Source organism: Sarcophilus harrisii, chromosome 2 (genome assembly GCF_902635505.1).
Source record: "Sarcophilus harrisii chromosome 2, mSarHar1.11, whole genome shotgun sequence".
NCBI lineage: Eukaryota > Metazoa > Chordata > Mammalia > Dasyuromorphia > Dasyuridae > Sarcophilus > Sarcophilus harrisii.
In genome coordinates, this window is record NC_045427.1 from 630,136,312 (window position 1) to 630,152,625 (window position 16,314).

Here is a 16,314-nt window from a genome sequence, read left to right on the forward strand (position 1 = left end):
TTCCAATTTTTCACCTCTTACCCCCCCACCCCCTCCCCTAAATGGCAGGATGACCAGTAGATGTTAAATATATTAAAATATAACTTAGATACATAATAAGTATACATGACCAAAACATTATTTTGCTGTACAAAAAGAATCAGACTCTGAATTATTGTACAATTAGCTTGTGAAGGAAATCAAAAATGCAGGTGTGCATAAATATAGGGATTGGGAATTCAATGTAATGGTTTTTAGTCATCCCCCAGAGTTCTTTTTCTGGGTATAGCTGGTTCAGTTCATTACTGCTCCATTAGAAATGATTTGGTTGATCTTGTTGCTGAGGATGGCCTGATCCATCAGAACTGGTCATCATCTAGTATTGTTGTTGAAGTATATAATGATCTCCTGGTCCTGCTCATTTCACTCAGCATCAGTTCGTGTAAGTCAAAGAGGTGCTTTTAGGAGAGCTGCCCCCAAATAGGAGGCACAACCTCGAGAGGGGCTTTCTTAGAACTGGAGGCTTCCAGTGGAAGTTGGATGACCACTGGTTGGGAAAGAGGGGGGAGCTCTTAGAGGGGACTCCTTTTCAGGCAAGAGCTGGAATAAGTGACCAATAGAGGGGCCTTTTGTAATTGAGAGATGCTGGAACTTTATTCTATCAGATTTAACTTCAATAACAATCCCTAAGCAAGATGATGCTAAGATTACATGGAAAAATTCCATTTTTCAGGAGTCATTTTTGTTCCCAGGTTTACAGCAATTGCTTCAGTGAATCCACATGTATGTTAACTCTGAGCTCCCCATCGTGAAGATGGCCTGAGGCCCCACCCTGCAGATTTACTGCTTTGTTTTCTCCTGATGTGTCAGTGAGGAATGCCACAAATGCAGGCTCCCCAAGCCTCACCTCCTCCAGGGCCCTGTCATGGGGCCTGAGGGCCTCTGCTCGGGGCCCCAACCCCCAGAATGAATCTGAAACAAGAGGTAGAAGCATTTTCCTTGAAAGCAAACACCACACCCTGGACAGAGGTCCCTGCTCAGGCCTGGCTCTCAAGAAAGGCAGCACGTGACCCCACAAGAGTGAAAGGAGGAAGACCGAAGACAACAGAAACCGTCACTGGTTATCGGCCAAGCTCCGGAGCACCCCGATGGGAGCCTGACGCTCACTCAGCTCCCCTCAGCACAGGCCTATGGTACTGAAGACATTCCCCAATTAGCCTCTGGAGAGAGTTCTTCCTGCCTCCTCTAGAGTCTGGGGATTAATAATCACAGTCGTTCCCTCCAAGACCAAATGACCTGTACTGCAGACCAAGAGCCCCCGTAAGCCGGCCCTTCCTGGGAGACAAGCCACAGCCCCCTTCAGAAGCTTTTCAGCTGTGTCAGACTTCGTAATCTGGTTTTCTTGGCAGAGACACTGCATCGGTTTGCCTTTTCTTTCTCCAGCCCATTTGATAGATGAGGCAAATAGGGTTAAGGGGGTCCCTAGGCTGGCTGAGATGAGTCTTCCTACCAGAGGGCTCACAAGTGTAAATCCTCTGTCTCTTCCAACACCAAGAGGGCTTTGCCCCAAAAGGATCATTTGGATCCACAAACACACAAAAGCCAAGCCCAAGTAGAACCCCAGAGTTATGGGGTCAGTCAGTGCCATAGCCCTGGTCTCATCATCCCAGGAAGTCCTGGGGCACGACTAGCCGGGGGAGTCTGCTTCTGAAGGCACTGCTTCCTGACCCCAGCTGCCATCTGAGCAATAACTACTAGTAATAACTCAGATTTACACAGAGGCTGACAAAGAACTTCACACGCACCACCTCACAACAGCCACGCACTAGCTCTGATCTCATTTTGTATGTTAGGAAACTGAGTCAAAAGTCTCACCCAAGATTTATCAAGAGCCCTTAAATTCAAATTGTCTCCAACCTGCCAATGTCCTTCAATTAAAACTGTATCCTTTCCTCTGTCACTGGTTGTGCTATGCTATTCCTCCACTAAAATTATAAGACTAATGTATTTCCATCAAAGGCTCGTGGTGGAACAGTATAACGCCCCATTTCTTTCAACCAAAGACTTAAGAGAATCATGTTCCTTTTTTTAACCAAAAACTTAAGAGAATCATGTTCCATTTTAACATACATTCTGTCTAGGTACTTATTACTCAGCTCTCTTGTAAATGAGACTTAAGACAGGCCTGAGAACTACTACATGGAACAAACATAAGTTGGCGTTGCGATGGCAAACAACAAGCCTGTGGGATATTGGCCAAGTCACTTCCTCTCAGCATGTCTCAGTTTCTCCATAAGTCTAGCCCATAATGCTTATTAAATATCTGCTGGCAAAAAAAAATTGTATAAGGGCAGCTAGGTGGCTCAGTGGATAGAACACCAGCCCGTAAGTCAGGAGGACCTGAGTTCAAATCTTACCTCAGACCCTTAACACTGTGTAACCCTGGGCAAGTCACTTACCCCAATTGCCTCAGCAAAAGAAAAAACCAAAACATTGAATATAGCAGCAACAAGATTATGCGATGATCAACATGGCTCTTTTCAATAATAAAGTGATTCAGACCCATTCCAACAGACGTGTGATGGAGAGAGTTTTCTGTAATCAGAGAGAGAATTATGGAATCTGAACGTGGATCAAGCATAGTATTTTCACCTTTGTTGTTGTTTCTTCACTTGATTTTTTCCTCTTTTTCCTTTTTGATCTGATTTTTCTTGTGCAGCATGAGAAATGTGGAAATATACATAGAAGAATTGTACATATTTAACCTATATCAGAATACTTGCTCTCGGGATCGGGGGGGGGGAGGCGGAGGGAGGAGGGAGGAAAAGGGAGAAAAATATGGAACACAAGATTTTGCAAGGATAAATATTGAAAATCATCTTTGTATGTATTTTGAAAAACAAAAGGCCATTATAAATAAAATCTAAAAAGCATTTTTTAAAATAAATATCTGCTGACTTCCATTTGTTGACTGTAGAATCAGCAAGGTGGACTAGTCTCTTCCAGTTTTAAACCTGAAGATCTCACAGGATCAGGCGGGAGAGCAGAGTAGCTTTTGTTTTGCTTCATTTTGTTGTTTTTGTTGGAAAGAAGTAATCAAGAGAGAAGTGCCTTTCATACCAGATGAATGGCCAACTTAAATCCAAATAATATTCTTTTTACCTCATATAATCTTTATAGTAATTAGATAAGGATTTTTATTGTTTTAAAACCTAAAGACCCAAACAGGTGGGTCTCTAAGAGGTAACTACTGGATGCTGGTTTTTAACCTGTTCAGTATTCTCAGTTCTCCCTGGTATCATCCGTCCAAAGACTTCAAAGAACTTTGGAGACATTCACTTTATCCTTGACAATTTTTGCATACAAGCAACAAACCAAAAAGCAACTACTTTTCTTAGAGTTAACTTAGGGATAAACTGTCACCTATCATGGGTAAACTTCTTGTCATCCTCTGCACTGGCTGGCTCAGTTGCTCCAGCACAAGGATTAAGATAAAAGATACTACTCGTCTCCTGCAAGACCTCACAGACAGGGCTGGAAAGCAAAATTGTTTCCTGACTGATTGAGGGGTCGGAAGTGGAGACAATGAAGGACTACTCCCCTCCTCAGTCTGGAGGTCAGCAAAGCTGGGTTCCTAGTCTGGGTTCTGACACTAACTTCAGATAAAACATCATCAGGAGTCTCCTCTACAGAGCAATAACATCCCTGTGATCACAAAGGGACTCTGTAAACATAGAAGGACTATAAAAATGGGAGCTCTCATTCACAAAACCAATATAGTAAATCAGAGGAAGAAGAGGCAGCTTTTCATTAAGTACCTGAAAGTATTTTGACTGCAAGTGTCAGTTTTGTAGGATTGGTGATACTCTGAAATCTATTTATAAAGAAAACATTTTACAAATAACACACGACTTTAGCTAGTCTTTTTGGCATTTATCCATTTAATTACTTATTTCAGTTTGGCTCAAAAATTTTCCCATTTAAGAAAAATGCCTGGGGACAGCTAGGTGGCGCAGTGTTTAGATAAAGCACCAGCCCTGAAGTCAAGAGGACCTGAGTTCAAATCTAACATCAGACACTTCACATTTCCTAGTTACACCCTGGCAAGTAACTTACCCCAATTGCCTCAGCAAAAAAGAAAAGAAAAGAAAAGAAAAATGTCTCTTAAACTTCTTGTAAGTGAAACAAGGGGAAAGGGGCATCTATGGAAATACAAGTGTCTTATTAAAATCAATATTTACAAAATTGATTTAGAGGATCAATTGCCCTGCATGAAAACAATTACAATTCAGACTCTTCCAAGGCTTTATTTACATTTAAAGAAGGTCAGATAAGATTTCACAGCAAGAGGTTTAACAGAGTACACAGAAAGGTAAAAGAGGCTTCCAAAATCCATCCAAACCCTGATTTTATAGAGGATACCACTTACCAGCAAAGGGGAGTCACCCAGTGAAACAGCAATAAAGCCAGGCCCAGAACCCAGCTTTTTCCTACTTCCCAGATAGGGGGCCCTTCCCTACTCCTTACTGTTTCCCTTCCCCCAAACTGCAGAATGCACACTGTTCTCTCCAATAGCCTCTACATATTTAATCTAAAATTAATAGATAAATAAACCTCAGTCCAAAGGAGGCCCTGAAAGCCAACAAGCTACCTGAGCCCTGAGGTTCAGCTCAAGCGCTTCAAAATCTCCTTAAAAACCCTTTGAAACTGCTTAAGTTTGGGGTCAGAGTGATGCTGTAGGAAAATCTAACACCAAGAAGAAACTCTTCCCTCTCTCAAACTTGACGTTTATTCTATTTGAAGCCAACTTCTACCAGTCTCCAAATCAGTAAGTCAGGGACAAACTCTCCCCATAAACAGTCTTCAAATGCCTTTCTCCAACTGGCAGTTAAACAAGGTTCCTGAGATGTTCCTTACCACCTTGCTATTGTCCTCGGTCCTGGGCTGAATGCTTTCAGTTACACATGCCAAGCTACCAATTATTCATTGACTAGACACTGGATCTTCCAAGAGTCTCACGTTACTTAATACTATGCCTGTGACATATACCTATTTAATACACCTGAAATCATGCATGAGACAATAAATTATAGTAGCAAAAAAGAAGCCCCTCAAAAAAGGGCTAGACATTAATAGGAGATAGTTCGAGGAATTTTGTGTCTTTCACAGGTAACAGAGGGTTATCTATTATCCCAATTATTTTCATCCCAATAGGCTACTAATGATTTTCCATGCCAACTTTTAAATTAAACTGATAATCTATATGACATGTCCTTTATCATTATATTAGCTAGAATAATATTTATGTAGAAAGATTTCAATAAGACTTCTTGGTGGCTAGAAATTCTAACTTTATGTAGTGAAATGTCAGTGGAAGAACCTTGCTCATATTGAATAGGTCTTCTGAAATCAACCTTTTTTTCATGGAATTATCCCCCAAAAAACCTGGTTAGCAATAGGCCCACTCTAGGAAAAACTGCTTTAAAATTCTAAGTTAGTCAACAGCTGAACAGCACACATATGCCTCAGTAACAGTGTATCCACTCCAGATTTTTACCTCCTTCTTATCCTCTTGAGCTGTGTGAGCTTTGATCATCCAGGCCATGTAATTATCCTCAAGAAGTGTGTTTAGGGTGTTTGCCAGAGTGCAGGGCCATACAGCATTTCTCTTGGCTCCCTTGGGAATGGGAACATCAATTGCTTTCAGCTAAATGCACTCACATATGAATATTTTAGTACAATTTAATGCTTCTGCACCAACCCCAGAGGAACAGAGCATCAATTTGTGAACACAGTTCTCCTGGAGTTAAAAGCCAAACTGGATAATGCAGTATGAAAGGGGTTGTCAATCTTCAGCTTTTTAGCAAGTCAGAGAAAGGTGGTCTGTAAATTCAGTCCCAGCTGCATACAAATAGCTTCACAAAGTTTGCTCCCGTGGACACTTTTCAACTTGAGTGAATTTTCTAAAGAGATACTCAGAAAACAAATTTCCCTTATACCCTTATTTTCCCAGTGCTTCTCCTCCATCTGGCCAACCAACTGCCATGAGGTTGCCTCTCCTCACAGTTACAGATGCACCTGCTGCTCTGTTACTAAAACACCCACAAAGCCGGGCAACGTAACACAATCCCCCACACCAATGGGCAGCAGGTGTGAGAACTTCACCAGGGGTGGATTACAGGACCTCCAGTGAAGTCTTTCTCTTCTCCTCATCATGCATGAGCACAATTCTGGCATCTCCAGGGGGACTCCAAGGGAGCATACACTGACAGGGACTGTCCATCTGGAAAAGCTCTGAGCCACTGAAGGCCAGGCTAATTTGAGTTTTTTGCAGCTCATCAACATAGAGGGGGGCAAATGATAAATGGTTGGGACCACTGCAAATCATTAAACCATGTATGAAGTCAGAAAGAGGCTGCAATTGGCACCCAAACTTAGGAAAGAAAGCCTAATAGTTTTGATACAGACAGTCTGAATGTTTGGGAAATTAGAAAATGAAGGCGTTAATAAGCACTAAGTGAGAAAGGGAGAAAAAAAGAAATGCAGATGAGCAGTCTGAAGAACCAGGCGACAGCTGCAATTAGCATCTTGTTTCGATGAATCTAAACTTAATAAGATCTGTGTGTTAAACTAGGGGAAAGGCTAAAAGAATAAGAAAAAGACCTAAGCATTTAAAAACTTTAACAATGATCACTTAGAAAAGCTATAAAAAGAAGAAATTAAGAAGATATCTGAAAATGAAAATTAATGTTAAAAAAACAGCACAAGACAGAATACACCATAATAGTTTCCTTTCTGACGATTATAAAAAATTTAAATACAGTAAAGATATATTAATAATTTTATTTAGCACATTTAGTAGCCTTTCCTTTCTTTCAATTTCCAAATCATATGACTGGAAATATTTGAATAGAGGGGAACAAAAGAATGAATGACAGGTTAGGAGACACTGGAAGCACCCACCCCCACTAACGTGTCAGACAACTAGGTTATGCTTAGTTTATTTTAAGATCTTTGTCAAATAAAATGGAGAATCTATGAACACCAAACCAACAAAGATCTAGATGTCTCCAACTCACCTGATCTTTTTATCCATACCCTAAACTTTCCCCTCCTTCTCATCATTAATGCTGTGATTAACTTTCTTGTCCGAAACCTGAGCATCCTCCTTCCTGCATCCCTTTCTCCTCGTGGCCTACAAGAGTCTGTCTCCCTCATCACCATTCCTGTGGACACTGGCTACAGAATGCTGTTTCTGTCTACCCCTTTCTTCCCTCTTCCATTTCCACCATCCTAGAGGCAACATGAAAGAAGTGCTGGGAGACCCTCCCCCCTTCACCAATTAAAATCTGGAGGACCCTAAACAAGTCATCCTTCCTTTCAGAGCAACATTTTCCTCATCTGGAAAATGGGAGTAATATATTCACTGTATATTTCACAGGTTTATTGTGAGAAAAGCGCTCAATACTGTAGAAATTGAGCTGGAATTAAGTGATTCAGGTCAGTTCCATTGGTCTTGTGATGGAGAGAGCCTTCTGCATCCAGGCAAAGGATTGTGGGCACTGAGTAGGTGGATCACAACATAATGTTTTCACATTTTTCGTCATTGTTTGCTTGTTTTTCTTTCTCGTTTTTTTCCTTTTTGATATGATTTTTTTGTGCAGCATAATTATGGAAATATGTATAGAAGAACTGCCCACATTTAACATATATCGATTACTTGATCTCTGGGTAAAGGAAGGGGAAAAAAATTGGAATTCAAGGTTTTGCAAGAGTGAATGTTGAGTTTTGGTCATGTATACTTATTGTGTATCTAATTTATATTTTAATATATTTAACATCTACTGGTCATCCTGCCATCTAGGGGAGGGGGTGGGGGGGTAAGAGGTGAAAAATTGGAACATTGGAACAAGAGGTTTGGCAATTGTTAATGCTGTAAAGTTACCCATGCATATATCCTGTAAATAAAAGGCTATTAAATTTAAAAAAAAGAGTGAATGTTGAAAACTATCTTTGCATGTATTTTGAAAAATAAAAAGTTATTTTAAAAAATAGGGTTAGGTTGTTGAAGAACAAGTCCACTTTGTCACCCAATGAGATTTATCCAAATATTTCTTTAAAAAAGAGACAAACACAGACAGACAGAGACAGAGATGCTCAAAAATATTTCATAGTTCCCCATTACTGATCTGATGGCCTGGCATTCAAGGCCTTCTACAATTTGGTACATCTTAAATTGCTCTAATTCACTAAGCATGATCTGCTTTTTTTGCCTTCTTAATGGGTAGAAGAGAGGAAAGGATAAACTTATACTGAAAATAAAATAAAATTGTATCTAAAAAATGAATTGATAAAGAATGAAATGAATAGTCAGAAGAAAAAAAGTATACATTAAGAAAAATACCATAAAGTCAAATAACTATGAAAGTTGTAAGAACTATAACCAAGGAAATGGTCATTCTTGATTCCAGAGGATGAAACATGTTATATCCATTTCCTTATAGAGACGTAATAGATTTAGGGTGTAAAATGAGACAAATTTTTTTTTTTTGCTTTTAGCCAAAGAAGGAATTCATTTTGCTTGATTATACATATTTATTACAAGGAAATTTGTTTTTCTTTCTTTTTTTCCAATGGCATAGGAAGTAGGAGAGGAAGAAGAAAGATCTCCATTCTTTTTTTTTAATAAAAAAGAATGTTGTATGTTTTTTCAGATGAGGCTGCTGTATCAATAGTTTTGCTTAACTGTTTTACTTTGTTTCAAGAACCATCTCAAGGAGTGAAAGTAACCTGGAAGTTTTTCTAATGTGAAAACAAAGCATGTCAATGAAACAAAAAAATTAAAAACAACAATACTGTAAGAATGGGCTCCTCACTAGAAGAAGTACAGTGTAATTTATGAAAAAGGAAGGAATATGTTTTGATAGAAAATCAGATGGCCTAATCAAGTGGCTTTAAACTGAAAACTGAAAGAGGAAAAAAAAGATTCAGATAACACAAGAGAATAATGAAGGCTGTGCCTTCTAATACCTGCAAAGCAGTTTAGAAATGAGACTCATGGCCTCAATAGCCAACTGACCAGTGTCAACAGTATATGAGTAATAAAATGAACCGGAAATCTTAATACAAGGCGGCATGCACCCCAGGGCCTTATTTATGATCACCAGACCATAAATTCAGAGCCAGAAAGGAGCACTGCAATAGATGAAGAAACAAAAGCCAAGTGTGCAGATCAATGAAAGTCACCAGTTCCCCTGAAACTCTTTCCTGCAGAGGTCCCATGCTCTGGTCACTGGCAGCCAGCTCTGGGAGAGGGGAAGAAGCTAGGGATTTAGAGGTGGGTGGGTGCCTCGAGCTCAAATCTAAATTCTTCTAACTGGCTATATGATCCTAACTAGGTCACCTGAATTTCCAAAAGAAAACTAAAAAAAAGAGGCACGTATGGATCTGAAGAGAGAGAAAATGGAAGAGGGATTAGTTTCCAAGAGAAGAAAAGATGTTGGGAGTAGGAAGCATGTAAGGAGATAACTTTGAATCTCTGAAGGGATCTCCCTTAATAGGAGACTAGCCCTAGAGATGTGTGCAAGTTAGAGGGATGCTGATTTTTAGCTTAATTTAAGAAGTAACTTCTATGCTTGCCATCTGGGGGAGGGGGTGGAGGGAAGGAGGGGAACAATCGGAACAGAAGTGAGTGCAAGGGATAATGTTGTAAAAAATTACCCTGGCATGGGTTCTGTCAATAAAAAGTTATTTTAAAAAAATACTTTAAAAAAAAGAAATAACTTCTAAAAAATAGAGCTGTCCTTAAACATATTAGACTCACAAAGTAGTAAGCTCATTGTTACTGGATACCCTTCAAGCAAGGATTAAATAACCATCTGATGGAGATACTGTGGGAGATTAGAATTGGATGAACTCTAAGACTCTTCCAGATCTTAGGTTCGAGGATTAATTATTAAAATATAAGTTTTCAAAGTTTTTAGCATTTTAATTATTCAAGCAATTCCAACTCACTTATAATCAGAAATCAAGTTAAAAAAAAAACAATTTTGAGATACCATCTCAGACTCATAAAATTGGGGAAAAAAATAAAAGGACAAAACTCAAAGTTGGTAGATTTGTAAAGAAATAAGCACACTCGCCTACTGGTTGTAGAATTGCAGATATATGGAGACTTTTTGAAGAATAATCTAGCACTATACAGAAAAAAATAAACACCATAATGCCTTTAGACAGTAATTCTATTGTTAGAAATATACATAGAAAGCATTTGAAAAAAATAAAAATAAATTATCTGTACAAGAATTTTATAGGAAGATTAAATGACTACTGTAAAATACTAGAAGCAAACTAAATGTACAGTACTAATTTTTGCCCAACAAAATAAGGTGCAAAATGACAATATGGTGAAATCAGGTGTAAATCAGTTAAGAACTACACAACATCATATAGGTGAAAAAAGCAGAATCAGAAAAATGGAGCACATATTCTCTCTTATCCTAAGAGTTCAAGTGAAGAAGAATGAAAAGAATCCCAATGAATATACAGAGCAGTTCTTAAATGTCTGTGTGTCACGGACTTGCCTGGCAGTTTTTAGGGAAATCTGTGGAGAGTTTTCTCAGGAAAGTTTTTAAGGGGTGTTAAATATATAGGATTATAAAAGATATCAATGATATTCAAATATAATTACCAAAATATATATATATAAAAAAAAAAACAAGTTAACAGACATCACGTTAGGAACTCCTAACAAAGAGGGACTGGACTGAAAAACTGTTGGAATCTTTTATGCATTCTTGAAATTGATTTGCTTAAATATAAATCATTACTCTAAGAAAATAAAGTTGGTTGTAATGAAGTTAGTCTTTTCATGTATACTAATATTGTATTTAGTTTATACTTTAACATATTTAACATGTATTGGTCAACCTGCTATCTGGGGGAGAGGGTGGGGGGAAGGAGGGGAAAAATTGGAACAAAAGGTTTGGCAATTGTCAATGCTGTAAAATTACCCATGCATATAACTTGTAAATAAAAAGCTATAATAAAAAAATTTAAAAAATAAAAAAAGAAAAGTTAGTCTTTTACTAAAACATTAAAATCTTTGAGCATTTAAAATATTTTCTAAGTTTGAAAAACTATGACTCAGAACCTCCCTTAAGTCTCCCTGGGCATGAAGGAGACCATGGGATCTCAAAGGTGAAGCTGAAGGAGTATCAAGAAAATGCAGGCCTGGTGATCGCCCAAACCAACAGGCGTCGCCTTGTGACCCATTCCTCATCTCCCAGGTGAAGGGTCTCTATCGTTCCTTCCAGCTCCAAGACTATTGCCCTGAAGCCAACCTTGCTAAGTCCAGAGAGCTTATCAACCGAACAGTGGCCAACAGATGCTATTTTGGTCATGAAAACTGGGGAAACACGAGGAGCTGGGAAATGCCTGAGTGACAGGAGCACCCACACAGACAAGATCACACATCTTTCAAAGTCATGAAGTACAGGGGCAAAAACCATAGTTGCCTGTTTGTGAGAATTCAGAACCAATGTGAATTTAGGACATTTGCTTCTAATAAGACATGAAGAAAAAAGATCACCTACAATTTCTCCCACTTTTCTCTGTCCAAAGTAAATAACTCAACTGCAACTAAAAATGAACAGTTTTCAACTTAACACACAACTTTTATGTACATGCCTTTTCATCTCAGTCCTCTTAATGGTCTTTTGAATTCAATTTCTACAGAGGAAACAAGGTCACCTCAGGCTATTTTCATAATTACCAGTTTTCCAACACAATTTGGTTTGGGGCAATTTCCACCTCACCACACACACACACACACACACACACACACACACACACACACACACGTGTGCGTGCGCGCTGCTCCATCCCCTCCAGAATCACAGAATCATTTTTCAAATGCTGTCTGTATATATTTCTAACAACAGAATTACTGCCCAAAGAATCCATTATTTGCCGTTAGAAGCACATCCCAACCTGCCCCCTCTACCTTCCCAGGCTTCTCACGCCTCCCTTCCCACCACACACACTCCCCTGCAGTGACACAAGATCCTCCATGTCTGAGCTCTGGCCATTCTCTCTAGCTGTTCCCCACGTCTTCCCCTCTGACTACTGACCTCTCTAGCTTCCTTTAATTCCCAATTAAAACCCCACCCTCTGTGGGAAGCCTTCCCCAAAAGTTGTTCATTTCAGGGCCTCCACTCTCCTAATTCTTTCCTATTCAGTGGGTAAAGAACTGGTGTGTTGTCAGGCTCCTAGAAGACACCATATTTCCCAGCTCCTGAGATGCAGCAAGCGCTCTGGGCCTTGAGCTTGCCCTAACAACAGTCCTTTGCACTCGCTCTCTAGAGGATCTCAGACACGAAGCCCTGCTATGAATCAAGCGCATCTCGTGCCTATTGTTACCCTTCACTGCCAGGGCTACGGTCACTGGGAAGTTATAGATGTGAGGCCTGAGATCTCCGCACGTGGCCTCGGGAAGACCCCTGACATGCACGCACTGGGGAAGGGGCCCTGCAAATGGGCCTAACCTGCCTCCTTTCCTGACTGTGAGACCCTCTCAGACTCCTGGCTGTCCGGTCTCCAGCCTGCTTTGCCCGGCTCTGGCACTCACAGGGTGGAGGCCAGCTCCGTCTGGCTGATATTCAGTATTCATGTGCTCGTTGCTTCCTCCCTCCCCCCCACAATTACACTCCCACGGATGGGGACTGTCTCTGGTGTCTCCTTACTCTCAAGAGCTCAGCCCTGGGCCCAGCCCGTAGGAGGACCCCATAAGTGTTTACTGACCACGGTCGCCACGGTTTGGCCTCTTCTCCCACCAAACCATTCCAGCCAGAAGCCTGTCCCCACCAGCCCTTGACTCCTGTCCAATGTCCGTGCTCCGCAGCCTGGCTCCAGCCGCCTTCCCAGCCTCCGGCTCCCTCTCTGACTCAGTCCTTGTAAAGCTGAGCCCGGGGGTTCCCCCTCTGCAAAGTTCTCAGATCCTCCCAGATGTCACAAGTGCTCGCTGACCTAACACAGACCTCCAGCAACGCCAAGGCTGCACCCAGGGAGGCCGTGGTCTGGCTGGGGCCAGCGGCTTTAGCACAGGGGCAGCAGTTCATGTTGGTAGAGGGGATCTCCTTGCCAACCCCCCAGCTCCACGAGGGCAGACACAGAGCGCCTGCCTCAGGGCCTCTCCACAAAGACTCTCTCTCCTCCATTCCAGCTACCTCCTTACAGCCCTCTTCCCTCTCCCCCACAGCCTGGGGCTCTCCCCCGACAACCCCTGCCAGGCCTCCTCAGCCTGGGTGCCCAGTTCTGACTAGCTCTACTCTACATTTGGGTTGGATCACATGGAAGCGCTTGCTTGTTTTTGGTGCCCAGGGCCTAGGCACAGAGGGAGCACCAACAACCTGGGGTCATTCGCTCACTGCCCCACATGCCAGCCCAGCCTCCCCAACGATCGGCACAATCATCAGCCCCCACCACAGACTCAGCAGGGCCTGCCCCAGAGCTTCAGTCCAACCTCTCATTCTACAAATGGGAATCTTTGTTGTTAAGGTTGTTCCATGTATTTTTCAGTTGTGCCCAGCTCTCTGTGACCCCTTTTGGGTTTTTTTGCCATCTCCTTCAGCTTATTTTCCAGATGAGGAAACTGAGGCAGACGGGGTGACGTGGCTGGCCCAGGGTCACACAGCTGTCTGAGGCTGGATTGGAGTTAGATGACTCTTCCTGACTCCAGGCCCGGTGTTTGGGCATAACGGAGCCTCTCACTGCTCTTTGGGGAACGTTAGGCTTAGTGAAGTCACATGCCCACTTCTAAAAAGGGAATCCAAGTCTCCTTAATCTAGAGGCAGGAAGCCTCGCCCTCCCTAACCCTGCTGCCTCCCTGGCTCCCGAACATATAGAGCTGGAAGAAAAGAGATTCTGCCAGTACCACAGGTAAGTGTCCCTCAGAGCAGCCATCCTCCAGCAGCAGCCCTGGCACACCGGCACGCTCCTCCCACCAACGCCAGGAAGGACGCCAGCACCCTGCCCTGCATCCTGCAGCTGGTCAGTGGCCATTCTGGGTCCTACCCGCTCAGGCCAGCCTGGAGCAGCAGCAGGAGAGCCTGCCCTGCCCAGATGACTGGGCCAAGATACCACCCCGACCTCTGAATACAGTCAGGAGACAGGGCGTTCTTCAGCTTGTGCCCAACCCCATTCTTTGCAAAGCTGCACAATGTATTTTATTGCGATACTCACTGGGGCCACAATTTTCCCCGTCTGTCCAACTTGCAGGTCATTGGATACAAAGCCGGCGTCAACAGCAGCCCGGGAAGCACCGACTGTGGAAGGAGAAAAGATGCTTTTTTTCACGTTCTTCACACTCACGTCAGTGAAGGCCGAAGGACCGACCCGTGCTTGGAAGCGTACCTTTAGAGACTAACTTTGGCGAGAACTCCAGGCCGCTGATACACTAACGTGTGTAAGGAACAGACTCCCAGGAGGCTCCTCTGCTCAGCAGCCTCACATTGGAGACAGAAATTAGGCTTACAAGTCTCTGCTGGCTCCACCACTAACAGGTAGACACCCCCTGCTGAGACCGGTCCCTGGTCCCCCCCACAGCACTTTTAGCCTCATCACCTACTCCCCCCTGGGTGCGCCCTCTGAAAACGCCCCAGCCACTCCCTCCCTCCACCCCAGGCCTCTGTCCTTGTACAAGCCTCACCCACAGGACACACTAACCCCACCAATAGTGGCAGGCCCAGCCCAGACAGAGCCCCTGGATGCCCAGCCCGCCCTCGTGGATGGATGCCGCCCGGAGCTGGCTCCCTTCTCAGTGGGCCAAGGCCTCCAGGGCACTTCGCACCCTCTGTCCTGTCCCTATTTGGGTCAGTGCCTCCCTCTCCCCCACGGACAACAAGCTCTTTGAAGGCAAGGACTGGCCCTTCTTAGTCTATGTCCTACAGCTCCGAGCTGTGCTGAGTCAGCCCTCAATAAATGTTTAATAAACTGAACGGAAAGCGTACAGAAATAGCAATCAACTTTGAATTCCAACCTCTTCACAAACCTATTTTTATTGCTCTTCTGCTTAGGAAAGTGGAGGGAAAAGATAGAATTTGTGTTGTTTTAGTTAAAAATAAAAATTAAGAAGGATTAATAAGCTGCTAACAAATGATATCATTCCGATTCTATGAAGCCCAGGGACAGCACAAGGCCTCTTCCAAAAAGAGGCCCAGCCACCCTCTCTGGTTCACATCTTTATATCATGTGGGTACATGTGGGAGCAGCACTACAGTGAACAGACTAATAGTATTTAGGATGGGAAAAGAACTCGTGTTGAAGGTGTGAGGCAAAACTGAACAACAAACAACAACGCATAGCTGGACCTCAAACTGAAGAGAAGAGCGGACCAGAGGGAACCTGGGGACTTGTGCAGGTCTTTCCGTGCTTCCCACTTACTCCTCAACACAAAACCTTAATAATCTCCCTGTAAAGCGCTATGGATTGTGGTACCCAGGGAAGAGCCCCACAGTGAGTGTAAGCAGGCTCCTGAACGTGGTCCACAATGCAGGGAGAAGTCAGGAAGACAAAAAAGGGATGCCTAACCAGAGAAGCGGTGGGGAGATCCCGTGGCACGAGTAAGGGAGGGCAGCTCATACTACTATCCACAAAATATCAGAAGTCTTAGAAGAAGGTCTTTAGGAGCCTGGAGAGATGATCTGTGAAGGATTAATTTAGGGAATACGGACAAAAAAACAGACAGAATGAAAAGGCAGAGATGGATTTTGCTGGCTAGGGCAGACCCAGTGATCCAATATCCAAATAATAAAACATTGTTTTTTTTAAATTAACTACCACCTTTGATAAAAGATGTTACTCGACATAAAAAAGTGAACCAGTAAAAACACCTGATTTTTATTTTATAGGATTCCCCCCACCCCAGATTTCTAATATACTTTTAAGAGCAGCTCTCTCCCTATCTTCTTAAAAACAAATCTATTACATGAGAGACTTAAATCAGATCCCTAGCAAGAGAAAAGCAATTGATTCTAGAGCTTGAAATAATCAGTGAAGTTTCACCAAAATTAAAGAAACTAAGAAAAGTACTTTGTTAGTATAAAATCCTCACATCAAGGATGCAGAAGAGGAAGCTCTTTCCTCCCCACTCAATACTGCGCTATTCAAGAGGGAAACAAATGGATGATGACTTCAGAGAGAAGAGCTGAAAACCACAGAAAAGCAAAACAACTCTACAGCCAGAACAATAAATACAAGGGCAACTGTCATTGGTCTCACACTTTATGGTTACAAAGCACTTGACAAACACTGAGTCTCATAGGCACAGGATCATTG

General features: G+C 42.4%; 1 protein-coding gene across 1 annotated transcript in view; it reads right to left on the minus strand.

Moving 5' to 3' along the window:
* Positions 1-16,314, minus strand: part of ETFA (electron transfer flavoprotein subunit alpha) — a 72,141-nt gene that overhangs the window by 14,203 nt on the left and 41,624 nt on the right. The window contains exon 9 of the mRNA XM_031956797.1: positions 14,221-14,303. Within this exon, the coding sequence (XP_031812657.1) occupies positions 14,221-14,303 (83 nt within the window). The remainder of the gene's footprint in view (positions 1-14,220; positions 14,304-16,314) is intronic.